Source organism: Patiria miniata, unplaced genomic scaffold (assembly GCF_015706575.1).
Source record: "Patiria miniata isolate m_02_andy unplaced genomic scaffold, ASM1570657v1 HiC_scaffold_20, whole genome shotgun sequence".
NCBI classification, from domain to species: Eukaryota; Metazoa; Echinodermata; class Asteroidea; order Valvatida; family Asterinidae; genus Patiria; species Patiria miniata.
This window is the reverse complement of record NW_024037059.1, coordinates 7807503-7833114: the sequence shown is the minus strand read 5'-3', so window position 1 is coordinate 7833114 and position 25612 is coordinate 7807503. Positions and strand designations below refer to the sequence as shown.

The window sequence follows — 25612 nt, the reverse complement described above, 5'->3', positions numbered from 1 at the left end:
ATTCCCATAAAAACAAGTGCTCTTTTCACTGCTTAAAGGGAAAATACAACATTTGCAAACATCAAAAAATAAAACTACCAAATCATTTTGAAATACCTTGCTGGACTGTTAGTGAATGACAGTGTAAAGCATCCTGTAAAATCATGGCACCTGGTATACTGTCATTTTCAAGAAAAGTGGTATTTTTGTATCAATTTCCAATGCTGATCGGCCGATCAGCGTTGGAAACAACTGGCTTTTTTTCAAATACTGGCCCCAATTGGCCATCACACTTGTTTGCAATCGATTACAAACCTATGAACGGGTACGAGCCAGCTAGACTGGTTCCCTGACCTTACAATTCCCCAATGTATGTTAAAGGCTCTGTTTCTTCTTATATGGAGTCAGGGAACCAGACTACAGGAAAATGATCGTTTTTCTTGGTTTTTATAGCATTTTCAAACACAAAACCTCAAAAAAGTCAGTGTAACTATATTTGCTATATATTTCCAACCCCCCAATTCCATCCATTTATGAAAATTACAGCAAAAGCAAATGATGTATATTCCCTTTAAAGAACTAGGTGCAAAGCATACTCGGTAATCTGTCATATAGGAAACTTAGACTTTTGATGAGAAACAACTTTTCCAACTTTTGAATAAAATATCTGAAAGAAAATAACCAATTTTAATTTGTGGTAATTATTGTTTTTGTTTGTTGACCCCAGTATACTGAGTCAGGATTTTTTTTTTTCAATTAAGGGCAACAAGGGGGCACCAGTTTATGGAGGAGGGCAGAATCAGGACTGAATGTTCCCAAATTTGTGAGTGGCCTGCCATTTGCGGCAGATTTTAAAAGGTTTTTTTGGGGGGGGGGGGGACATCATTTGCCTCATCTTTAAAAAAAAAAAAGGAAAAAAACCTTTCTTGGGCAAGGGGAAAATGCCTTCTTTTTGTTTGAAGGGGGCACTGGGAATTTGTGAGGGGTCGACACTGCTTCAAAAGGATGGAGCATAATGACTTCTATTAATTAAAAATCCTCTACAACAAAAGAGCGGTATGTTTGAATCACTCCACTTTGATTTCGTCCCACGTGTGCTCCACATACGGACCGAATAGCGCCCTCATGCGTTTACCAAGTAAAATATCACTTCCGGTGTCTGTATTGCGAAATTCACTTGGACTGGTACCCGATCTTATATTAGTAACTCGACTATGTAGTCGAACCGGCTGCCTGACTAAATCACACTAAAGATTTTTTTGCAGCACCTATCGAGTGCCGCCTCGCTAAACCATCAAGATGTAAGTAGTTTCTGTTTTATTTATCGTTTTCGAACGATGTGGAATCAATATATTGTTTCATTTTAACTTAATCGTGTTTAGAATTTGTGTAGTTTTCACATTGCTGCTACCATGACTAAAGTGCTTTGCTCACACACTGATCACACAAAAAAAGGACGGCCATATGGACAGAAACTGTCACCAGTCACCACTGGCACTGCACTGCTAGGGGGCGGGGAGGGGTGGGGCGGGGAGGGGTGGGGCGGGGAGGGGTGGGGCGGGGAGGGGTGGGGCAGTGAGGTGGGGCAGTGAGGGGGGGGGGGGGGGTTGGAGGTCGTGGCATGCTAGGATTAGTGCCTTGGTGGTATAGGTGACTGATTGTGTAGTTACGGGGGAAAGAATTCCATATAGGGGGTCACTTGACAACCTGTGTACAAACCCTATGAGTATGAGACTGGTCTGAAAATTCTGTGTATTCTCACTAAATGCTTCAATATTTTCCCTGCTAAAGTTTACTTTTTAGGACATGTTACCACTTTCTGATGGCTGATAAGTCATTGCAGGGAAAAACTAGTGGCATACGTATTTGGAATTTCTTTCCGTTACGGGATCTGTTCCTACTAAACTAGATAGCGACATTACAAACGTATGTGGTAAGCATGAATGATGAGTGTTGTAAAAAAAAGGAGGTGGGCAAAAACACAAAAATTATGGATTATAAAAGTAATACTGTTTCCTTCTTTATTCATTGCAGGTCGAATTCCAAGGTGACGTTTAAAATAACCCTCACCTCCGACCCAAAGTTGCCATTCAAAGTGTAAGTATATGCTGTGTGACTCTGAGGCTGTGTGGCACACCCCAGACATGCCAGATGCGTCAATGATGCATGAGACTTGATATGTTGGGCAAAATCTTTCCGATAGGTCTGCTTTTGCATTGTGAGCCAATGTATGCAAAGTTTCCCGTTATTTCATGAAAATATGTGTTACTGAAAATGAAATCAAACTTCAGAAATTTTTATTTGTCCTGTTACATTGTATTTATACATTTTTTGTTTGATTTCTTTTTATTTTGTAGGTTAAGTGTTCCCGAGTCAACACCGTTCACAGCAGTTTTGAAATTCACAGCTGAAGAGGTGAGATAAAATTTGACTGGTGGGATTGTTTAAGAAATGGGAACGGACTGTTGGTGACTAGCCTGTGTACAAAGGCATGGCAGGGGAACAGGATTGATTTCTTGACTGTCTGTGGCTGTTTAGATTTAGGTTTATGATCTCTCAAAGTTCTCGGTGGTTTAACAAAAATATTTCTTGTACATATTCACAGTTTCGAGTACCACCAGCAACGAGTGCAATTATTACCAACGGTAAGTTAACATTTATAATGACTAAAATACACCTCTGCTTCTGCGTGATTTTATTGAAAGTGGGATTTTAGTTCCTAGCAATTTTTGCTTTACTTGACATAGCATCACTTGCAATTTTTCGGAAATTATCTGAATTACTGATGGAAAACTCGCATCAAATACACTTTGAAATTATTCAGCCTGAAATAGTATCTTATAAAAGAAAACTAACATTGAAGGAGGTTTCTTAAAAGGGTGCCCTTATGTTACGTGTGTTAGCAACAGAATCCAGATATGAGGCCCAAAAAACTGTGCATATGTTTTATACCCAAAAAACTGTGCATATGTTTTATGTGTTCTCTCAAAACGTATAGTATTCATTAAATTTCAACAGGTTAGTTGTTACACACACTTCTTAAGACTAAAAAAAATACTCACAAAGAGTAAATGATCCTTGTACTTTTAAGCTATTTTTAATCAGTGTTTCTGATTTTGCTCATCATTTTTTGCTTTGTTTTTCTCAGATGGTATTGGGATCAACCCTGCCCAGAGTGCTGGCAACGTTTTCCTGAAACATGGCTCGGAACTCCGGTTAATACCAAGGGATCGAGTGGGACATTGATATTTGAATATACTTAAAAATGTACAGAAATATATTTGATAGGTCTTTTAAACAGTCAATATGTTTGGACACATAGGCAGAGGTAATTAAGGTGTCATGCAAGACTACGGACACCTATTGACCGGCTGCTATGTGCTAATTGGCATATTCGCTTTGAGGCAACTGAAGCACAATTTCCACCATCTTACTTCCCCCAACTGATGTGCTGTTGATAATTACAAGATGCAAGCATGTTCCAATGATCAACAGTTAAAGCATGGGTCACGGGGGAACAAAGATGGCGGGCAGATGCTTCAGTAAGCCTACTTTGTCCGCTGGACCAGTTAGTATACAGTGCAGTGTTAAAGACAAGGCATTATGGATTTTTAAAGTTTCATGAGAGACATGAACTTTTGAACATTTGGCAAGGCTATCTTGAATCTTGTGGGCTTGGGTTCTGTGTGGTTTGCTCATGAAATCATTCAAACCCTGCACTTAGAATGGTACAACTGATTTCAAGTGCGTGTGCTTTCATTTGAAATTGTATTTATGTGATAGGTATGCGCACAAGCCTTTGAGCATACCAATGTTGGGGTATTTTTACCATTGAATATTCAGTTCTGTTTGGAACCCAAAGTTAGATGGCATGTTACTCTTCATATTGACAATGCTCTTTTCCAGGATATTTTTTTTTCTAACAAATATGTCTTCTCAACAGATAGAATTAAAAAACATCCTCATAGTAGATTTCTTGTAGTAGAATTTCTAACACCAAGTTGGTTTGGATAGATCGTGGGTACATTAACTTTTAGAGTCTTGTTGCACAATACTAGCTGGTGAAAGTACAATTTTATTCGAAGTTTCGACTTATTTATTCTTATGTTTTACAAAATATGTCCCGTAAATCATGACATTCCTCCACTTGCTATTTCATGTTTACATTTTGTTGTGAATTGAAGTGACTGCAATTGTGACTATTATACTTATTCATTACTTAGCCCCTACCCCTGAACAAAAAGACTTCTGTGAAATACTTAAATTATTTCAAGGATTTAATATGATTATGAGATGTAAGAATGTGGTTTTTTCACTTGTCTATATGTTTTCATGATTGGCTAACCCTAAATCTTGTACATTTGTTGTGTTATTTCAGAGCCAATCCTTAAAAATAAAAAGGGGTCCAAAATGAGTAAATTTTCTGTGCATATTTTGTTTTAGGTACCTAATCACCAGTCCCATTTATTGTCCAAACAATATTTGTAGGTTTGTTTATTCAACTTCGGATATGAGAAATAAACACAGAATTCTAGCTTTCCCTAAACATCACAGCAACTCGGGATGTTTTTCAAATGATGTTGGCCCAAATTTTTCTCTGATTACAAACCAAAGCAGGTGATGAAACTCCACACTTTTTTTTAAATGCTTATAAATTTCTATAAAAATTCACTTGATGTTGTTACAATATCCTTATAAATTTTCCCTTTATATAATGGTTCGGTATCTCCCCTTATAAAAAATGTAAAATCTAGCAAATATTCCGCTACACGACCGTACAGTAGATAAGAAATGTTGTTCTTCCATGTCAAATAAATAATAAAAACGAAACAAGAATAACTTACAATAGAGGTGACAATTGTTTTGTAACTGTGTAATGTCTAAGGGAAGTGTGGCCTACTGGTTAGGGTTTTTGACTTGTGAACAAAGTGTTCTTGACTCTCTATAGACTTTGTACGCAACTGCCGAAGTGGCGTCGGGATACTACATTCTTTCCTGAAGCAATGTAGACATGATCAAACATTTGAGAAAAAATGGCATTTAAATTATCAGTAAGTAAGCTATTATTCATAAATACCTCAGACAGTTTAGCTATTCCTATTGGTCGAGAGCCCGTCACGTGGCCGGTCTTAAATGGATGATAAAGACATGGCTAGCTGGTCTTAAACACTTTTCCAGTGTCACAATAAAATGTGGACTCCTAAAAATCCAGTGCCTCTTACCGTTTCATTGGTTGAACGTTCACAATCCTCACGTAGGCATGCGCAACACTACAAGCGAGTCAGAATTTTATAGTTCTAAATTCAAAACGCAACGCCCCAGGTGCGTTCTGCGTGACATCGCGCAGAACATGTTACGCGCGCGTCAATCTCCATAAAAGGGTTGTTTACATCTTACTCGCCAGCTGAACACTCCATTATTTTGCTAGAGGGATGTTTCAAAAAGCATGAAGTGAACTTGTTGAACAAAATCGGGATTTTTTGAACGAATTATTTGATATTTTTTTACGGATAACGTTTTTATGAATGGGAATAAATATGTGCTCGGTCGGTATTTATCACTCTGTTTAATACCGCTTAGAGTCTGGGTGCTGATAATTACCCTCGCCTCCGGCTCGGGTAATTATCAGCACCCAGACTCTAAACGGTATTAAACGAGTGATAAAAACCTCCGGAGCACACATTTATTCCCTTAATAATACTGACAACATAAAAGATAATGGCACATAAGATATCAATATTCGTCATCTTCACTGTCGAGCTTGGCAAAATAAACAAAGTTTTTAAAAGTTGAATTACAAAAGGAATGTTTTCAAACTAAAACACTGCCCACCAAAAATGAAAGACATCCGTATGTTCTTCATATTTTGTTGTATATTTTTCGTAGAAAAAAAAAAGTCAAATGATGGTAAATCAAATTAGCTTTTTCCCCTTCATCGACTATAAACACTGTATACTCAGTGTGTTACCTCCCAAATGAAAGTTGGAAAAAATCACTCGGGTGGGACTCGAACCTATGACCTCCTGCTTTCTAGTGCAGATGTCTTACCACTCGACCACCGAGCTAATGGGATCGGTTGGCTGGTTCGAATCAAATGATGGTCTTTCGTAAAACCAATGCTGCTGCTGCTGCTGCTATGTTATGTACGGTATACCATATATAATAGTTTTGACGTGCATGTATTAACATGCTTGTATCTACAAAAATATGGAACATACAGTTTGTGAATATGAACCTATAATCAATGCCTTCCTATTATATAAGGAATTATTATATACTGATATATCATATTAATCTGAAGCAAAAAATATGAATCTTAAAAAATTAATAAGTATCATTGTACGCATCAAGTACTCATAAGAAAACTAAATATGATACGCTTTATGTCCCTGCACAAATGTACCTTCTGATTTGGATAAAACTTTGTAAGAAAGCTGCATTTCTGTCATGGCAACCTTTGTAAATTGCAACCAATTACACACAGAAAGTAAAAAATGATATAACGATAGACCGGTTTGCGTAGCTGAATAGCTCAGATGGTAGAGCACTCTTGCAGCGTTTTGAAGGTTGCAAGTTCGAATCCTGCTGCAGTCAATGTTACTTTGTTCAAGTTAAAGCTGAAGAATGTTGCCTTACAAAACGTTGTAATTTGACAAAATAGTTTCTAAGTACATTATTCTCATTACTGAAGAAAACCTGGTGTCAGGCCCACTACGTGTGCTGGCAAGGGTGGGGCCTTACCAAGATTTGGGGGTGGGGATGGGGGGGGGGGCACCAATAGGGTGATAACAGAAACAGGCAGCTGTCAGTAAGGCTCAGTCAGACTGCAACCAAAACAAAACAAAGAACATTTGGTATAAATATGTGCACTGTGCAAAAAAATACCCAGTCCACTAAGAACTTTTCGCATATTCCATATTACAGTCTCATAATACACGTACTTTGATGACCGCAGCATTTGTGTCACCTTAAAGGCACATATTTACGTTTTGTGGGTTCTTTTTCAGCAAAGTTGCTCAAAATCTTAACTAGGGTGTATAATAACAACTAGTCTATTGAACTTTCAGCTCAGTGGGTACTATAGGTTTTGAGAAAAAGTGTGCACAAATGGGCTAAAGCATGTGAAAGAGAGTGCCAGCGGGCAGCCCATTTTAATTTTGAAACCATCTTCAACGTTAGTTTCTTACAAATGATACCATTTCAGGCAGAACAATTTTACAGGGTATTTGATACCAGTCCCATCTTCACTCTGATCAAGGTTTCTGTCATTAAATTGGCTGGTACTTTTCCGGGTAATTGCAAATTAATGCTCGTGAATTAGAAAGTGTGGGGTTAGGTGTATAATTAACTGTAAGTGGTGCTATGTGGTATATTAAGCAGGGTTCACGTGAAGGAAAGTCTAAGATGTACAAGCCACACTCACCCATTCATCTTCGTCAACTCCTTCGCACAAGTCCTGGGGTAGAGGTTCATCCTTGGCCTCCAGTTTGTTGGTCATGGCACTCAGCAACTGAAACAGAAAGACAAAAACAATTGTTTTTTCTTTAGCATCTGCCTAATACATTCCCTGGAAAAAAACCCACGAAGGATGAAATGAAGGCATGAAAATTTTTACCTCTTCCTTCTTTTGTTCATCCGTCTTGTAGTTGAGCTCAACCTCAGCCACGTATTTCTTGGGCGCTGGACCCGACTTCGGTATGGAGCTCACTAGCAAACAGAAAACAAATTGTTTAGTCAAAAATCAAAAATATCAGGACTTCAAACAGATTGCCTCAAGTCTTGAAAATGCGAACACTTTGCTATTTTTTTTTTCAAGCACACAAGAAGGATAAATTGTGTTGGAATCAATGAAAACTGCTTTCCTAGGCCACACTTAAACATATCTGGTTTTCCAGTAGTGTGATTAGGACAGTGCAATTCATTCACTTTAAATTAACGCGGGACTTTTTTTCTAAAGAACTAATAGTTCCACTCTTTTGATGCACAGTTTTGGATTTGGGATAATGCAAAATATTTTCTAGCAAAACAAAAAGGTGTGTTTTTTTTATTTACAGTTAATTCAATGCAATCTGACTTAGTGACAAGTTAATTTAAGAAAATTATAAAAAAAACGGATGTGACTGAATACTGTTAATCTTACAAAATGCAAAAGTGCTAAAAGGTTAAGTTTAATTGCGTTCTATATTCAATACAAACTTACTTTCGCAGCGCAGCCATGTAATTTGGAAGAAAAAATACCCAAGACATAAAATACTTGAGTGATGACTTACAACAATTTCAGATGAATTTTGGTCACTGTTTTAACCTTTTTAACTCACATAATTTCATGTCAGGCGGGCAGAGGCTCATCCTGCGCTGGATTCCATTCTTCCCATCCAGCCACTCATGGCTCGTCAGGACCGACTCCCACGTCACTCTGGTGTCTGGAAAGATGTCGTCCTGAAAATACTCTCTCTGGAAAAAACGGTTCAAATTATAGACTTTAATTAACTAAAACTGGATTCAGTGATCACAGTCTCGTCCAATGGAGTAAGGAGTAAAGAATTTTTCCGGTTCTTTTCAGAACCACACATACTCACAAAAGAGATTTATTCACATGGTGCTACCGCAAACTTATCTTGTCTTCGTAAAGAATTTTACTTATTTCAGCCCCCCCCCCCTCCCCCCAAAAAAAGCTAATTATTTTTGGTGGACCCAAAGGGCAAAGTTCTATATTAAGTTTAAATGACTCAAATATACAAAAAGGGCATTGAGCTTCAGAATGGGAGAAACTGTGTCAGTTTTTTTCACGTGATATTTGTGCCTTTCTCTCCGTAGAATTTCATCAGTCAGAATCTTTAGGTCTGGGAAACAGAAAGATCATTTCTGATTGCTGAGCTCATTTGCATACTGACCTTGACCCTTGGCACTGCGAAGGTCACCGGTTCAATGGTTGTCTTGGTCAACCTCATGGCTTTGGCAAACTCCACGTCTCGGACATTGCACACCTTCTTGGGCAAGAATGACAATGCCTGCAAGACAAAAGTTTGACTCAAAGATCATTTTTATTTTTTTCAAACTGAAATCAGGAGTAATAAGGTATTGACTTGACTGAAGCAGGACTCGAACCTGGAACCTCCGGAGTAGGGGGTACCAGAGTTCTCAGCCCTGCATTAGTGGTCGTTCTAATTGGTATTTCAATGTTCAAGGCACGCAGGAACATTGACAACTGACCCAGAAATGCATCTACTGATTTTTAATGGGGTAAACTTTGCTCGAAGTGAAGATAAGTCTTGTACCAAATACCATCTTAAATTCCTCCGCCAGATATGGCTTCGATTGAAAGAAAATGATCATTGAAGTTGGTTTAAAAAGTTTGTACATGCATTCACAACTGAGTTTTTTTTTCATACAAAAAAATTGTGCATTTCTTTTTCTCAAAGCATGTCGTAGCCACTGAGCTAATTAATACTTCAACATGTTAGTTGTAATGCAATCTACTTAAAGATTTGACACAAGTTTCTTGTTTCAAATGACAAATAAAAGCAGAAAGAGCAAACGATCTCTGTCTTGGACTAGAAGGCGAGACCGGCACTGTCGGCACTCACCTGATGAGGAACCAATTGCTGGAAAGGCGCTATGGTGAAGAAGTACGGGGACTCTGGGAGGATCTCAAAGGCTGAGGTTGTCAAATCTCCCTGTAACCATGGCAACACATCAAGGACTGTTACTAAAAGGCACAAACATCTTTCTTCTTTTATTGATGCCATGCTTAATGCCGTTAGTGTGTTTAAATTATTTTAATGATTATTTTTTTAGTCCTTACCTTTCCGGTAAGAAAGACAACGTTGGTATCCTCATCATAGAATGGAACCAATGTAGACGGCGACTTGTCAAACGAAATCCTCTCCAGTGCTTTACTTAGGTCGCTCATTGCGTAGAGATAGATGGTGCGCTCGCCTCCCCTAAAAACAGTGACAAGGGAGTAAATAATCAAATTTTTCATGTCACCGCAAGTATACCGGCCGTGGGTTCACTAAAGTGTTTGGTATTTCAAGTCAGGCAAATCTTGCTGCAAATGTCTCACGTCTTCATATTCACCTCTCGATCCTTAAAGGGAATATACAACATTTGCAAACATCGAAAAATAAAACTACCAAGTTTTTACGAAACACCTTACTAGGATGTTGGTAAATGACAGTCTCAAGCATCTTGTAAAATTATGGCACCTGGTGTGAAGTCATTTTCAAGAAAATGGTATTTTTGTAAACATTTCCAACGGTGGTCGGCTGACCAGCATTGGAAAAACCTAACTATTTTTCAACTACTGCTCCAAATTTACCAATTTTTTTCAGTCCAAATTTTGTTTGCTATTGGTTACATGTTCATGAACTGGTGCAGGCCAGCTAGACTGGTTCCCTTGCCTTTCAATTTTCCATCATCTATAAATTGATCAATTTTAACTTTTGTGGAGTCAGGGAGCCAGACTACTTGAACATTTTTGTTTTTCTTGGTTTTTCCAACCTTTTCGAACACAAAACTTCAAAAATGTCAGTGTAACAATATTTGATCTATTAGTTCATTTCTGAAAATTACAGCAAGAGCCAATGACGTACATTCCCTTTAACATCGGCATAAAGTATGAAGCTGCCTTAAAACACAAAATTATGTGAGTAAAAATAAAGGCACATTATGTTGATTACTACCTTTCAAATCCAGAGACAAACAGAAAGTCGTCCCCGCAGACCCAGAGAATGCGTGCCCCTCGGCTGCCTGGCGGACCGTTCCCCTCCTGAAAATCAAACCAAAATTCTCAATGTAAAACAGCATCTTTATTACTAGAAAAACAGCAATTAGAAAAGTAATTATTTTAGGGGTTAAAACTGAAAACAAAACCACTAGGAGAGCAAGTTTAAGTATTTATTCTCTACTGTCGAGTTATTCAGATTTAAATTGGGTGACTGGCTTACTTTGATGGGTTCAGTTGACGTTCTTGGATCGTATATCCGCATTTTCCCATCCTTACAGACTGTGGCAATCCTGCAGCCATCAGAGCTCCACGCAGCACTGAAAATCTGGTTCAAAAGTAAAAAATACATCATATTAACAACAACAACAAAATGTACACAGTACTCTAACTCCGAACTCCAATTTCCATGTGTGTGGTTAGGTTGTCATTGTTTAGCATGTTTCAGTGCTAAGCAAAATCCAGACAAAAGATCCGGAAATCAGGAAAAATTCTGACAAATCTCAACCCTGTGTTCATGACATTTACCTGGTCCGTGTGCCCTGTCAAGCTGATTTTCTCATCTCCAGAGCTTAAATCCCAGATTTTGACCGTCATGTCGTAGCTGGCTGACATCAAGATGTCTTTGGCTTGCGGGTGAAACTTGACAAAGTAGAGCTTCTCGTAGTGGCCTTACAAAAAAAATTAATAAAAAATAATTATAAATTTAAAATTGAACAAAGACATTGACTGGAGCGGGGTTTGAACCTGCGACCTCCAGATTACCATTCGGGTGCTCTACCAACTGAGCTATCCAGCCCTATGTTGGCAGTTCCCTATTTTTGTCAATGTCTTTATTCAAGGGTCCTATTGAAATCCGCTCCTGTTAAAAGCATACAAAGCCTCACTGCATATCCAAAACAAACGTGAAAAAGAAGACCAAAAATTGTACCTCTGAGTGCCAGAGAAGGTTCTGTTAGCGGTTCACTCCAAGCCTCGCTAGGCAGGTCCCATATCAGGATCTTAGCATTGTCACAAGCCACTACCAGTCGGCTGTCATTAAACGGGTCCCAAGCAAAGTCCATGACACTGGTGCCATTCTGGATGGATGGCAAGTCTCGCTCCAGCTTGCCTGGTTTATTCATCTAGAGAAAAGATAGTATTTGGAAGAAAACATGATTTGTAAAATATGTACCCCTACTTCCTTATGACACAGATGCACTACATTTTCTGTGTTCCACTAGCGCGAGTGGGATAACAAGTTTACCTTCAATCTTGACACAAAGTAAAGATGGCGCATGTACACAACAGTTATCCCATTACACGTGCTTGAAGTACGAACAGCGCGCATATTTTAGAGTAGTGCGATATACGGAGTGCGATATGGACCTTGGTATTATGTATACTGTTCATCTAGAACAAACTTTGCTGATCTATACTTCTGATCAGATGGCTAAATGAGTGGGGGTATTAATTATGAAGCACTCTGAGAGATGAATGTATAAAGTGCCACCTGAGCATACTTATACGATTGTTGTTAATAGTTTAAGAGTACAATGATTTTTAAAGCTATAGTCCATCATTTGCTGCCATCTGAAAAGTAACTGGCGTAATTATTGTTGAAAAACATACTTGGTTGTAAGATAGTAAGGGGACTAAACTCCCTGTGAAATTATTCTTTCTGGCAAGCTGTCATTTTGAAGTAATCAACGAAAGAAAGCCTTTCCAACGGTGCGTCTTAAGACGCACCGTAGGAAAATTTAAATTAGTAGTTCGTTTTGTTATTCGGCGAAGCGCGCACAAGCATTGGCACGACACACACGCGGGGCGCGGTTGCTATAATTCATCGGATCAGTGCGCGACATCGCGTATAGCTGCAATCGGCTCAGTGAGAACGCGTCTCGGACGCTGAATTCAGGCCCAATTCAAAACATGATTCAGCAACTTTTGATTTGAAATTGAGATCCTAGAATGCTGTTTTTCTCCGGAATATACAGCTGAAGCTGAGCTGAAACTTCATCAGGTTAGTTGTTCAGTATCCTTCATTAGATTTTGAACACTTTTGTTGCTTCAAACGAACAAAATGCACAAATTACAAATGATGGACTATATCTTTAAGGGAAATACTAACGTCCACAAATGCGATCATTCCGCCGGGTCCACCGAGTGGCACCGCACCCCATTTCAGGTTGGCATGGAAGACGTCGCACTCCCCAAAGATGTTATTGCTCAGATTGTACAGGTTGTACATGTGCATGCTCCGAGGCATGAGGGCGGAGTTCATGTGGCGGAACTTGGAGACGGTCGGCGCTATGAACTTGGGCTTGGCTGCTTGAGGGACATCCTGAAAAATAGTGACAGAAAAGTATGATTTTGCAAGCAATCTGCAAGTCGAAGGCATATAGGATCAAATGTTGATTTATCTAAAACATAACCTACCACATTATTATTAAAAAGCTCACTTACATTAAAGATTGTACTAAACACCCTGTGATAGTATTCATTCTGGCTTGATGTCATTTAGAAGAAATCAAGAAATATACTGATTTTCAACGATCAGTCAGTTGACAGATGTTTTTTAAATAAAGGGTGCTATTGACGAAATTGGGTTTCACGATCACTAGGTTGTGCATGGTTTTCATTGTTTTTTTTTCGAAAAGTTTAACATCCACTGAGCTGAAACTTCAACAGGAAAGATTTTGAGCATTCTTCTATGGATTTTGAGTGGTATTATCATTGGAAACGAAAAAAAAAACTGCTTGAAATGCAAATGATCCTATGCCTTTAAACACACTGCTACCACAAAGCATTTGCCTGGTGCAAAAAAAACCTCCAGAATAAAATTAATAATGCACAGCACACTGATTCATTGCACCATATGCAGTCAGCAAATGAGTATACGGAATCACAATCGGTCATCACTTAGTGACATTCACTGAGTCCATCGTCAACAAAACTTACACTGGGCCCATTATCCCCTGCACCCTGCACGCTGGGCTTTGGCTGGGATGGTTTCTGGGGTTGGAGGGATGATGAAGCAAGCTTGGCTGTGACTTCACTGGCACCTTGAGAAGGCTCGGGGGAAGGCTGTGGATGAAAAACACATCATCACTAAAATGCTAACATCATGATGAATGTCAATGCAATAACAGATTCCTTTTCTGAAGCCAAATTATATTGACATATGGACCCCATAGAGCGTCATGGCCTAGCGGTTAAGAGCACCGGACTCATACTCTGGTGTTTCAGAGGCAACAGTGGCGTGGGTTTGAGCCTGGGGCCCGGGCACTTGTGCCCTTAAGCAAGGCACTTAACCATTATTGCTTCGTCCTTCGGATGGGACGTTAAGCCGGAGGTCCCATGTGTTGTATAAGGCCTAATGCACGTAAAAGAACCCAGTAACACTTATCGCTAAGAGAAGGGGTTTGCTCCGGCGTTTCTGGCCTCCTAGTTATTCTCCCTTGTGGAAGTCCTTAGGAGAAGAACCAACCAAGTACAAGTACCCTGTCAACTTTTACAAATTTTGAACGTTTACCAAAGCCATGTTACAAACGAATCATCTGGAAGACAACAACTTTCTGAATTTCAAGATGATCCCGAATCTGTACCGCCCAAAACGCCCTGTCAATTACTACTTATACTGCCCTCAACTGCCCTATCACTCTATGGTTGTATGGATTCATCAATGAGTAAATACAATGTAATGCAGTGTAATAAATGTGCTAATTGGTTAATTAGGGGACTTTTGTACTTGGTTGGTACTTGGTTGGTTCTTCTCCTAAGGGCTTCCACAAGGGAGTATAACTAGGAGGCCAGAAACACCGGGGAAAACCCCTTCTCTTAGCGATAAGTGTTACTGGGTTCTTTCACGTGCATTAGGCCTTATACAACACACGGGACCTCCGGCTTAACGTCCCATCCGAAGGATGAAGCAATAATGGTTAAGTGCCTTGCTTAAGGGCACAAGTGTCCAAGTCCTGTACCTTTTTAGGTGGTTCATTTGGCTGCTGTGCTGATTCAGTGGAAGGCGGAGACTTGTTGCCTGGCTTAGCTTCAAGCTTTGGTTTGGAAGATGTAACCGATGGCAACCCTTGCTTCTCCTTCTTTGTGATTGGCTTGCATTTTGCTGGATCCAGGGATACCTTTTCAACCTGAAAAAAAATTGAGAAACACTCACAAGATTTAAATGAAAGTACTTAAAAAGAAAGCAAAAAGGTACAGCAACAACTGTAGGCCCCAGTTCTAAGTAATCACACCAACAGCCAATTTTAGGAAACTTTATGCAATGGCGTAACTCCACTTGCACAACAAATGATGGCCTAACTTGCAAAATCATTTTAGATGGCAGGGTTGTGGCATGGCAACTGAATATGAACTACTTTACTTGCAAATCGTGATTGTCAAGCCTGTTTTTTTTGCACAACTTATCAAGGTTGATAAAAGACACTCACAGCTTTGTGTTTGAGGTTAATGAATTACTACAAAAGAAAGCAAATAGGTAAATACATCGTCAGCAACAACTGTAGGGTCCAGTTCTAAGTAATCACACCAACAGCCAATTTTAGGAAACTTTACCTGGGGTGCTGTGGTCCAATGGTTATGGTGTTCGACTCGTGTGCCGTGGTACATGGGTTCGAATCCTGACTGTGGGAGCATGGTGCTTGTGCTCTTGAGCAAGGCACTTTACCATAAATGCTTCGTCCTTAGGATGGGACGTGAAGCTGTAGGTCCCGTGTGTTGTGTAATGCACGTTAAAGAACCCAGTAACACTTATCGCTAAGAGAAGGGGTTTGCCCTGGTGTTTCTGGCAGTGGCTGCAATATGTGCCGCAGCACCTTGTAAACCCTTGTAAGGTACTACATAATGGATATTTCTCATATACTTTATTTACCTTTCTTTAATAATAGACATAAATACCAGCGCCTTAGTACTAATTGTTGGTAGATACGTGCGCTATACAAGACTCCATTATTATTATTAGTATTATTACTATTTGACTTGTGACCCACCTGTTTGTCTGATCCAGCCAGCCAATCAGCCGCTGACTGAGCAGCCTCACCTCCATTGGTGTCTGGGAACAGCTCACCGTAAAAATCACGATGTGACTGACAGGAAGGAAGAACCAAAATGGAACACACAAAATTAGAAGGCAAGAAACAGAATCAAGCATCACACACGTGAAAATATTGTGTTTACTGTATGGATATTACTACAGGTGTGAGCAGCCACACACTACAAGGAATGCCAAGCTCATCTTCTGATGGGTGCACGCCTGTAAATAGGCCAAAAATCCGTCTGCCGAGCTCATGATTAAAAGTTATATCCTCAAAATATTCTATATTAGAGAGTTTTGAGAGCCATAAAATTGGTGAATTGAAGAGATATGGTAATGAACCTCTGGCCCGGACTTTGGGCTTCCAATTCTGAGCATTTTGGATGCTATTGGGCTCGAAAGTGGCGCTATTTTGCCAAGTTGTGGAGGGATCGTTTTTCAAGATGGCTACTCTTCAGCTTTGGGGAAAATAGGGGTCGTCTTCTTTGGGTGAGAATATCTCGAAAAGTCAATGGTCAACCCACCAAAAAGTGAAAATAAAAAAAAAGATGACACATTGATCATCCTTTTTCCGTGCAGCTTGAATACCTGTGAGAGTTCTAAGTATTTTTAAAAGAATTTTGAAGTATGCGCATTTAGCAATAGTGTCTATGGGATTTATTTTGCAGGGCTGCACCCTGTAAAGCAATGAGCATCCTCCGAATTATCACATTTGGGAGTCTTTGCTGATCTGGGTTCCCATCCTCGTAAGCATTCCTTGTGGAAGTTATTGGCACATCTGGCTAACTGGCAAAAAAATGATCCTACTAGCGTAAGGATTGAAGCACATGATTCAATTTCATTGTGAAAAAAATAGCAAAAATGGCAGAAAATAATCACATAGGATAAATTACCTTTCTGGGAACAGTGTACGAAATTGGCACCACGGCGGTTGCCGTAAGCAACAGTATCCTAGCAACCTCGCACGACATGACATCCAAGGCACGCTTGGGGACCGTGGCAACGCCTTTGGTCTGTTCGGGAAGTGACTGCGCGCTCCCTGCGGAACAAGTGCAATGACGGTTACAAAATGAAGATAAACTCAAAACAATTATTTTGACAAAATTAGCATGAGCTTGGTGAAGCCAAAACAACACACGTTCTACATCAAAGCAGTCAACAATTGTTTTGTTATATCATATCCTTTCGATTACTGTGAGCTTTCCCGCCAGACATGAGATTGACAGGTTGTAGTTCTCTGTCAGTGTATATGGGGTAATTTATATGCAAGGCAGTGTATATGAGATCATTTGCATGCAGTGTATAAGAGATAATTTATATGCAATGCAGTGTACATGAAGTTAACAGTCATTTCACAGGAAACGTGGTTGTTCTAGACCAATGAAATTAAAGTGTAGAAGACACGATAAAACAAGTACTGTTACTAGTGTTAATGCTGCTTACTATCGGAGATGTAAGGCGATGACATTGTGATCTCAGCGTATCTGAGAGTCGTGTCTCCCGTGCCAATTGTAAATAGCATGTTGGTGTCAGGATCGTATAGCGGCATTAAGGTTCTATAAGGAAACAACATAGTGAAAGAATTAATATTAATATACAGCATACTTGTAAATTTTTTGGCAATACTGAAGTTATTCACTATTGAATGAGACACGGAACAAACAAATTGGCCCATGTGTAGTTATGGAGACATTCCTGTACAAATTTCAAATTATATGATGCCGACAATAATTCAAGGAGCAGACTGGTCGATGCCTCCCTCCCTCCCTTTAAGAATCAATAACACGTGGACTGAAACCAGTCTACTCGCATGGCTGATCTGTTTGTAAGCAAGAGCAACCCAAAAGGTAAATATGTTTTCCAAGGTTTGCAGATGTCCAAAGCGATATACATAGAAGAGAACAGTTGTCTTAAAGTTGGTATCATGTGACCACAATAATGACAAACAATTGGCAATTCCACGGTTACTCACGTTACATTTTTGATGTACTTTTGAGTTTCCTTGGGCTGTAATTACCTTACTGAAAAGGTTTAATAACTGTTATCCTCATGGTAGATAGAGTAGACCTAGACCTACCTAAGCACCAAAGATGACATCCAGAAAAATGTGTTATGTATGACAAACAAGACGCACAAAATTGGTTGCTCACGTTACGAAAATGTAACGTGAGTAACCGTGGAATTGCCCATATTGGATTGTGTGTAGTACATTACCCAGTGGACTGGTCCACAGAATGCTGCTGAACGGCACTGCCAAACTGACGCTGATCCCACACACACATCTCACGGCTCCTTCCCTGTAAGAATGAAGATTGAACATTTTTTTGCCAAAAGTCTTACTTGGAAAACCGATACTGAGCTCCCCTCGGTATTGGAAGTTGACAAATTAGTTCCCTCTGCTTCGCCTCAGGAAATAACTTGTCTACTTCCAATATCTCAGGGAGCTTATATCGACTATCCACCCTCAAATCATGTTAATGCGCAATAACATTGGATGTGCAATAACTGAAATTAGTGACCAGTAACTCTTTACATATTAGATGGGATTAGGGTGACCAATATTTCACATCACCTGGCTAAATCCTGTAGTGAGAATCAGATCTGAGTTCCCCAGCCAACACACTCTGGAATCCTTGTTGTTGGCATGACCAGCTGTTTCCTGCAAGCATTGAAAAAAAAAATAACACGAATTCACAACCGAGGCTTGAATATGTTCATCATTGCAATGGGCCAATAATTAGGTGGGCATGAATTAGTGAAGGTTTGCGGTAACACCATGTAGAAATCTCTTTTGGGAAGATGTGTGGTTCTGAAAAGAGCAATACAACCAAAAACAGATTTCTACTTGCTATCGCAAACATTCACACCACCACCATGCAAAGTTTCAAATCTTACTTAAGTGGGTATGATAATAAACGAATACTGCATCCACCTATTTATCCAAATATGGGCTTCAAAAGACATGACGAAAGTATGTACAACTTATTTTATTCTGAAGGAGCACAAACCCAAAGCGTCATAGCATGATTATCAGGAATGCATTTGAATGTCTCCCCAAACTCTCCCTTTCTTACCATTGAGGGGGTACTTGCGCACGGAGCCCATATCACAGATGAATTTACCTGGAGAATTGAGCTTAACTTACCGCGCTGACTGTGTTTTGCCGTGGGTCCAGGATCCTCAGTTTCTTGTCCTTGGCTGTGGTTGCTATGAGGCAGCCATCTTGTTTCCAGCTGATGCCTTGAATCTGCTCCCCATGGACCTCCATGGCTGGTTATAATCATTAAAAACGGTTACGTTTGAAGGGAATGTACATCATTGGCTTTTGCTGTTATTTTTAAAAATGAACTATTTGAGGGGTTAGTATAATAGATCAAATATTGTTACACTGACATGTTTGAAGTTTTGTGTTTGAAAATGCTGGAAAAGCCAAGAAAAACAAAAATGTTCAAGTAGTCTGGTTCCCTGACTCCACTAAAGATGAAATGGATCAATTTATAGATGCCGGAAAATTGTTAGGTCAGGGAACCAGTCTAGCTGGCCTGCACCCGTTCATGAACATGTAACCAATAGCAAACAACATTTTGACTGAACAAAATGGTAAATATGGAGCAGTAGTTGAAAAATAGTTAGGTTTTCCAATGGTGGTCGGCCGACCACCGTTGGAAATTTATACAAAAATACCATTTTCTTGAAAATGACTTCACACCAAGTGCCATAATTTTACAGGATGCTTTAGACTGTCATTAACCAACATCCTAGTGAGGTTTTTCGTAAAAACTTGGTAGTTTTATTTGTCGATGTTTGCAAATGTTGTATATTCCCTTTAAGTAAGTTAACTTTAAAAAAGTCAAACTAGTTGCAAATACAATAATGGGTTTTGCAGAGTTGCAAACTACTCCTACAAAATGAGACTTGAGTTCCAAAATCAGTATAGGGATGTTCTATAAAGCAGCTGCAAAAGAGCAGTTTTAATGTGTACAACACCGTGATATAGTCGGTGGTAGTTGATCGTGGGTTTTGAAAATTTTAAAGAAATTTGGCAATTTTTAGAAGTTACTGATGTCTTATATGTACGTTATTTTTAAATTCTTCGTTTTCCCCTCAATGAAATGGTATAAACAAAGCATGAACTTTATGTGTAGTATTATGTTGATATGGACATGACTTGGTCAGTCTCTTGACGATGACTAGAGCAGGCTAGTCGAAACGTTGAGACCAAAGACAAGTTCTTTTAGAACTTAAAGCAGCACTGTTCTTATCACAACAAAAAACTACTAAGCAAAGTTGATAATAAGCAGGACAAGTTCTTTTCAGAACTAAATATCTTCTAAGCAGTAGTTATTACCACATGGTGTTACTGCAAACCGAAACGATACCGATACCCCAACATGCAAAGCCTCAAATCTTATATGGACATGACTTCTTTTAAAACTGTTATTAATACCATTTTGAACGACATTAAATTATTCAAAAACGGGAAAAGTTAAAGAGTACTTTTTCATTAGTGGTGCTAATCGCAGAAAGTGCAATCTTAAAATGCGAATGAGGCATTTTCGTGGTTTGGCGACTAAAACATAACTACATAGAAATATTCCACATTCAAACCCACCTACGCATTCCTGTGCCTTTCCAATGTCCCATATCTGAACGGTCTTGTCAGACGATGACGCCAACAGGCCTTCTGCAGTGGGATGGAATAAAACATTCTGGACCCCCTTGGCTAGCTTAGGGAGGGTAGCAGCAGGGGTGGACATGCTCTCTGTCAGGCCTCCTTCTGGTAGGTCCCATATCTTGATCTATGAGGTGACATCAAAAATACCGACAGACAAGCAGTAGCACATTTCAACTGCGATTTGATGAATTCTAATTACGAAAAGTAATTTGAGATTTTTTGATATTCTTACATTTCATGATGTCCTCTACATGATCTACCATACTTCAAACAGTTCTGAACTTCCATACCGAGTTCATCTGTGTTTCGGTATTCATGAATCATTAGTTGGTTTTGGTCGGTATTCAAAAAAAAACGTGACTATCCGGTAATACCGAAATACCCTTCAAGCCTATTCTGAAGTAATAAATAAATAATAAATATCTGATGACATCTTACCATGTTGTCATTGGAGCATGTGGCAAGCATGTAATCATCAAACGGTGAGAAATCCATGTCAGTCACTAGCGATCCATGGGCGTGTAGCATGGGCAGCGTTGATAGGCCCCGCCCACATTTATCAAGAGGGATAATGCCTAACGTGCCTCCACCTACAACAAACATACAATATGAGGTACATTTCTTGTCAATAATAGGTAAACAGCGATCATTACATTTCCACAACAACACAGTATTATCATGCCATTTAAAGATATAAACTGTCGGGGGAATTTTTAAATTTTATCCTAAAATCATATAATTAATTGCCATTTTTTTCAAGCAGGTACCAAAGTCATTCCAGCCCCATAGGAATCGATAACGTAAAAAAGCAGTCTGCTCGTAAGGTGAAGCTGTTAATGTGCAAAAGCAACCAAAATAAAAGCTTTTTTTCCCCCAGAAATTTGCAGTTGCCATACATTTTTTTTAAAAGGTACTTTTTTCATTAAAATACAACCTACAACTTCAAAATTCATTGGGGGGAAAAAAAAATGTTGAAGAGCATGGACGGTGCATCTTTAAATTATTTCATGAAGACTACATTAACTGACCTGTGTTGGTGGTGTTGAAGGCCATGAGAGTGCAGCTGGCTTTGATGTGGTTGCCACATGACGATGGCGATCCGACACGGAGATCACTAAACCAATGCTACGAAGAAAAAAAAACATAGAACACAAATTCAAGTTGTGATCGTTTGATTTAATAATGGTGATAATGGTCTTACTGTACTGGTCTAAATCAGTTTTTGGAGAGGTCAAAAACTTAAGAAAGTGAAAACGTGCGATACAAGAAACTAAACTGTTACATGAGAGAAACACAATTTGCAAACACTACTTCTTAACTGCAACAAGCAGGCCTAAAGTGTAAAAAGTGTAAAAGTAAAAAGTGTAAAAACCTTATCTTTGACTTTTTGGCTAAATGGTGAGTTTATTTGGCGATTTAATTTTTTTATAATTTTTGTGCACTCGAAGTTTCACAGTCACATACCTCTTTCTTGGCGATGGTCGCCGATGCATTCTTGAATTTGGACGCACTGAAACGGCTCATTCTGCTACTGCTAGTCTTGCCTTGCTAGCTAAATCTGATATTTAATCAAGGTAATTGTATAGTTTAGGACACATCTATGTTTTACACGTTCCGTTCATAAATCAAAACCCTGCCCTCTTTCCACAAAATTAAGCTAGAGCAAGTTCGGTTGGGTGACTAGAGTCGACTAGACTTATTTATAGTCGATCTAGATGTCACTCAAACGCTGCGTGGTTTGACTTGCTAGTCCAACTGGATCAACTAAGCCCCGGAGCACTATTTCTCCAGTCAATACTCGACTTACGTCACAGTTTCAAGATGATGGAAAGGTAAACTGGAGCAAATTTTGTAAACAGTTAACATTAACAACAAATTGTAGGTTTTGTTCAACAGTGTTCAATAACAACAAATCTTTGCAGTAAGATAATTATTTTATTGCGCTGAAGTTAAGTAGAGAAAAAAAAATTGAAAATAAACATGACGTGCCAACGTTTGCTTCGTTAGCAACGTGGAGGCCTGCTGTTGATATGCACTAACTAGATTTGACTGGTTGATCGACAAGACGCGTTTGAAAAATGTTCGAGTGAAAACCAGACCATGCGTGCGCAATTTAAATCGCAAATTACTAGTCTAGCTTAAAAGGTCAGCATCCAAACTTGCTCATAGCTAACAAGTAACAGTGATACATGTATCACATGGTTGGTATCTTAGCGAATTTTAGATGATCCCATGTCACATAAAGTGACTTTCCCGCTTGTATCATTCATAGCCAAATGTTTAGCCTTAGGTATTAGGTCCAAAATGATAAAACTAAAGTGTCTTTTTTTGTGTTAATGCCTTAATAATGGAATGAGATCCTAAACTACATCATACCATGGAGCTAGGATTAGGAACGGAAAGAATGTTGCAACCTGACGCTGCTTTTTTCTTCATATATGATGTCAATGAAGGTCAGTCTTTGCAAAAATGATGATAAGACATGAATCTGGGCCGGGCTGGGACTGAGAAATATTTCTAATTTTGTTAGGAAATACTTAGAAAATGTTCTCGACTCTTCATAGACTTTGTACACAATCGCTGAGAGGTAGCGTCAGGTTGCAACATTCTTTCCCTAGGAACACACATGATTACCGAAAATACTTTGAAAACGCACTCAACTCTCCATAGACTTTGTACACAGCCAGAGATGAGAGAAGTTGCGTACCGTCTGGACTAAGTTACAATCTTTCCTAAGTTTTTATCATTCTGACTTTAGTCTTAAAAGTTGTACCTTTTATGGTTAATGCTGTACTAATGAATTTCTGTGGTAAGGTCCCTGGTCCAAGAACTCGCAAAGCACTGATCAAAACCCCCAACAAACTTCCGTACAATTTTCGTGCAACTGCGGAAGTGTTCCTCACCTAGTCCCCTGCACCAACATGACACGCCCCCTAGTGTTGATCCGATCCATACCGACTCGCAGTGAGGGCGCCCTACTTCAGGACCGGACGCGGAGCTTGGACGTGAACACAAAGACAAAACCAGCGGCGGACAGAGAAGCACATGCTACATTTTAAATCGAGAGGGAAACGAAGTAAAGGAGAACCCAAACTAAAATAATCGGCTTGTAAAAAACAATGAAATAATGAGGAGAGAATAGAACTTTTACAAGACACTGAAGTTTGCATTTAAAAATAGTGCGGATCCATCTGAACATGGTGTAGGCCTAATCAAAAGGATCGTGGGTGGATTGTCATCACTTTCAGATATGCCAATAGAGAGGCATGACTATTTAACTGGATTTGGAATATTTTAATAATGACAATAAATTATGATAAATTCATCACGAAAAAGGAAACTCAACAGGTTGGATCGGAGCAGTTCTTTCCTCGCCTTCTGGCCCGGGTTCGATCCATGCCCTGTTCTATGTGGATTGGGTTTTCAGTCCCTTACCTGATGATTCCGTGGGTTTTTCCCAGAATATTCCTCCGGGTTTTCCTCCCACCTCTAAACCGTATTTTTTTCATTGTCTTCTCTCTACCGGTTTCTTCAGGCTTGCGAGCTACAGTGCCTTAGGGCGCTGTTGATGATTTTGTTTTGTTTCCTTATCAGAAATGAATAATAACAATTTTCCAACTTAAAAATAAGAAGCAGATCCCTGCAAAGTGCAAATAAATGCAAATAATTTATGTATTACCAAATAGCTTTTGTTCTTTTTCAGAAATCGAACCACAAGTGTATCAAGCAAGCTGTTGGACGGAAGACTGCGTTTATAGACTTCGACATTTTACACAACGACACCCGCAATTTTATTCTTTATTGAACAATTACAAACAGATGTTGATATGCAGGGAGTATTGGGTATTGTGTATGGTTCAAGGTCTATGACTACCCATACTACCCCATGCCAGGTGATGAGCGCTTTTCCATTGTCCATATTATGTCAAGATGATTGGCAAGGGCCACAATGCATTGCACGCTTCGTCAGAGCAGCACAGTGAGACGCTTGGGGGAACAATGCACACAATACAAGTTGCCATCGGAAAATAAAAATATTGATATTAACCACAAACTAGAAACTGTTTCCTGACTCAAACATTGGAAACCGATTGAATTCACAGTTCAGTAGAGTTATTTTCATAGTATGCATCCAAATTTTTATGAGGATGCACATCTTTTAATGCAGTTTTTGTTGTAAGATTATATCTGTACTTGCGCTTGAAAAGTCTGTCCTTAATTAACTTGACACATGTAAATGATGGTACATAAAACAGCCGTCGTATCTTAATTCATAATTATCTAGGTCATGCCGTTTCATTAACATAATTTACTGCCTTCGGACTAGACTGAATTCATTAAGGTTTCAGAATGATTGGATGTTGGAGTTCTTGTGATCATCAATGTTAATCCCCAGTCAACATTCGAAGTCACATTCAGACGGCTGTTGGAAATTACACGAACTCACCCAGCATTTTGTCCTGGGGCCAACCAACCTGTGGTGTGGTACATATCACTCAACGCATGGTTCTCGTACGTTCTCGCCGACTGGACGAATTGTCACGCTCGATGTCCGAGTTTACATTCGGCTTTCAACAGTTGAGAGTAAGTGCTTTGCCAATTTTTATGGGAGGTTAAATGTAACTGCCATCGAAAGTAACAAATTTGTGTTCAACTTTTTCTCCAAAATTTCAGGAATATTTAGGGTGGTAAATTCCAGATTCGTTTTTTTTTTAACCGAAACTCAACATTTTTGGCACTAAATAGTTCAGAAATGTTAGGCTAGTTGAGGGATCAGAAGGGAGTTATAGGAAGCTTAGAGGACTAACTCCATAATTATTATAATTTACATATTTTACTAGTTAATTGAGACGGGGCGCAAGCTGTCTAATACCTTTTTAAATCGTGTAAAAGCCGCATAATAAACGAACCCTTTAAAATAAATTAAAAACAACTTTGGGTAAAACACTGTTGGGCAATGTTATTTGCCCAACATTTAGTATGAAATTGCCGGTACCTCAATTGTTGGTCAAATCGGTAAAACTACACCAACATTTGGGACGAATTTGTCCCAAAGTGTAAGCAGTTGGTAGGTTGATCCTCATTGGGCAATATACCAAGCGATTTGCCCAACTTTTTGAGTGTAAAATCACCAGTGTAATGCGTGGTGTGGGTCTGGTCCACGCGCGCCTGGGTGGGGCATTGTGTCCATCCAAATTCA

General features: G+C 39.3%; 2 protein-coding genes and 1 non-coding gene across 3 annotated transcripts; 1 reads left to right on the top strand and 2 right to left on the bottom strand.

Moving 5' to 3' along the window:
* Positions 1 to 1176: 1176 nt before the first annotated feature.
* LOC119729008 (ubiquitin-fold modifier 1) lies at positions 1177 to 4822 on the top strand. The gene is made up of 5 exons (XM_038201490.1): positions 1177 to 1280; positions 2014 to 2076; positions 2337 to 2394; positions 2585 to 2624; positions 3128 to 4822. Coding segments are annotated over exons 1-5 (261 nt in total). The 5' UTR covers positions 1177 to 1278; the 3' UTR covers positions 3226 to 4822.
* Positions 4823 to 6030: 1208 nt separating this feature from the next.
* Positions 6031 to 23340, bottom strand: LOC119729006 (coronin-7-like). The gene is made up of 25 exons (XM_038201487.1): positions 23186 to 23340; positions 21877 to 21970; positions 21441 to 21537; positions 20851 to 21002; positions 20350 to 20536; positions 18883 to 19007; positions 18310 to 18396; positions 17952 to 18034; positions 17181 to 17293; positions 16631 to 16776; positions 15694 to 15789; positions 14668 to 14835; positions 13646 to 13771; positions 12816 to 13028; positions 11637 to 11829; positions 11234 to 11376; positions 10929 to 11033; positions 10665 to 10750; positions 9785 to 9923; positions 9567 to 9656; positions 8874 to 8990; positions 8298 to 8433; positions 7595 to 7686; positions 7403 to 7489; positions 6031 to 6803 (listed from the first exon to the last, which is right to left on the bottom strand). Exons 2-25 carry the CDS (start codon positions 21934 to 21936, stop codon positions 6795 to 6797), a joined length of 2850 nt encoding a protein of 949 aa, XP_038057415.1. The 5' UTR covers positions 21937 to 21970; positions 23186 to 23340; the 3' UTR covers positions 6031 to 6794.
* Positions 11432 to 11504, bottom strand: Trnat-ggu. The gene has a single exon. It is a non-coding gene; the product is annotated as a tRNA-Thr (tRNA).
* Positions 23341 to 25612: the final 2272 nt, after the last annotated feature.

Coding starts and splice junctions, on each gene's coding strand:
- LOC119729008 (XM_038201490.1), top strand. Junction 2,077..2,336: donor CCAAAGTTGCCATTCAAAGT/GTAAGTATATGC, acceptor TTTATTTTGTAG/GTTAAGTGTTCCCGAGTCAA. Junction 2,395..2,584: donor TGAAATTCACAGCTGAAGAG/GTGAGATAAAAT, acceptor ACATATTCACAG/TTTCGAGTACCACCAGCAAC.
- LOC119729006 (XM_038201487.1), bottom strand. CDS start 21,936: ATGAGCCGTTTCAGTGCGTCCAAATTCAAGAATGCATCGGCGACCATC. Junction 14,836..15,693: donor TGGCTGGATCAGACAAACAG/GTGGGTCACAAG, acceptor ATTTTTTTTCAG/GTTGAAAAGGTATCCCTGGA. Junction 11,377..11,636: donor ACCTTCTCTGGCACTCAGAG/GTACAATTTTTG, acceptor TTTTTTTGTAAG/GCCACTACGAGAAGCTCTAC.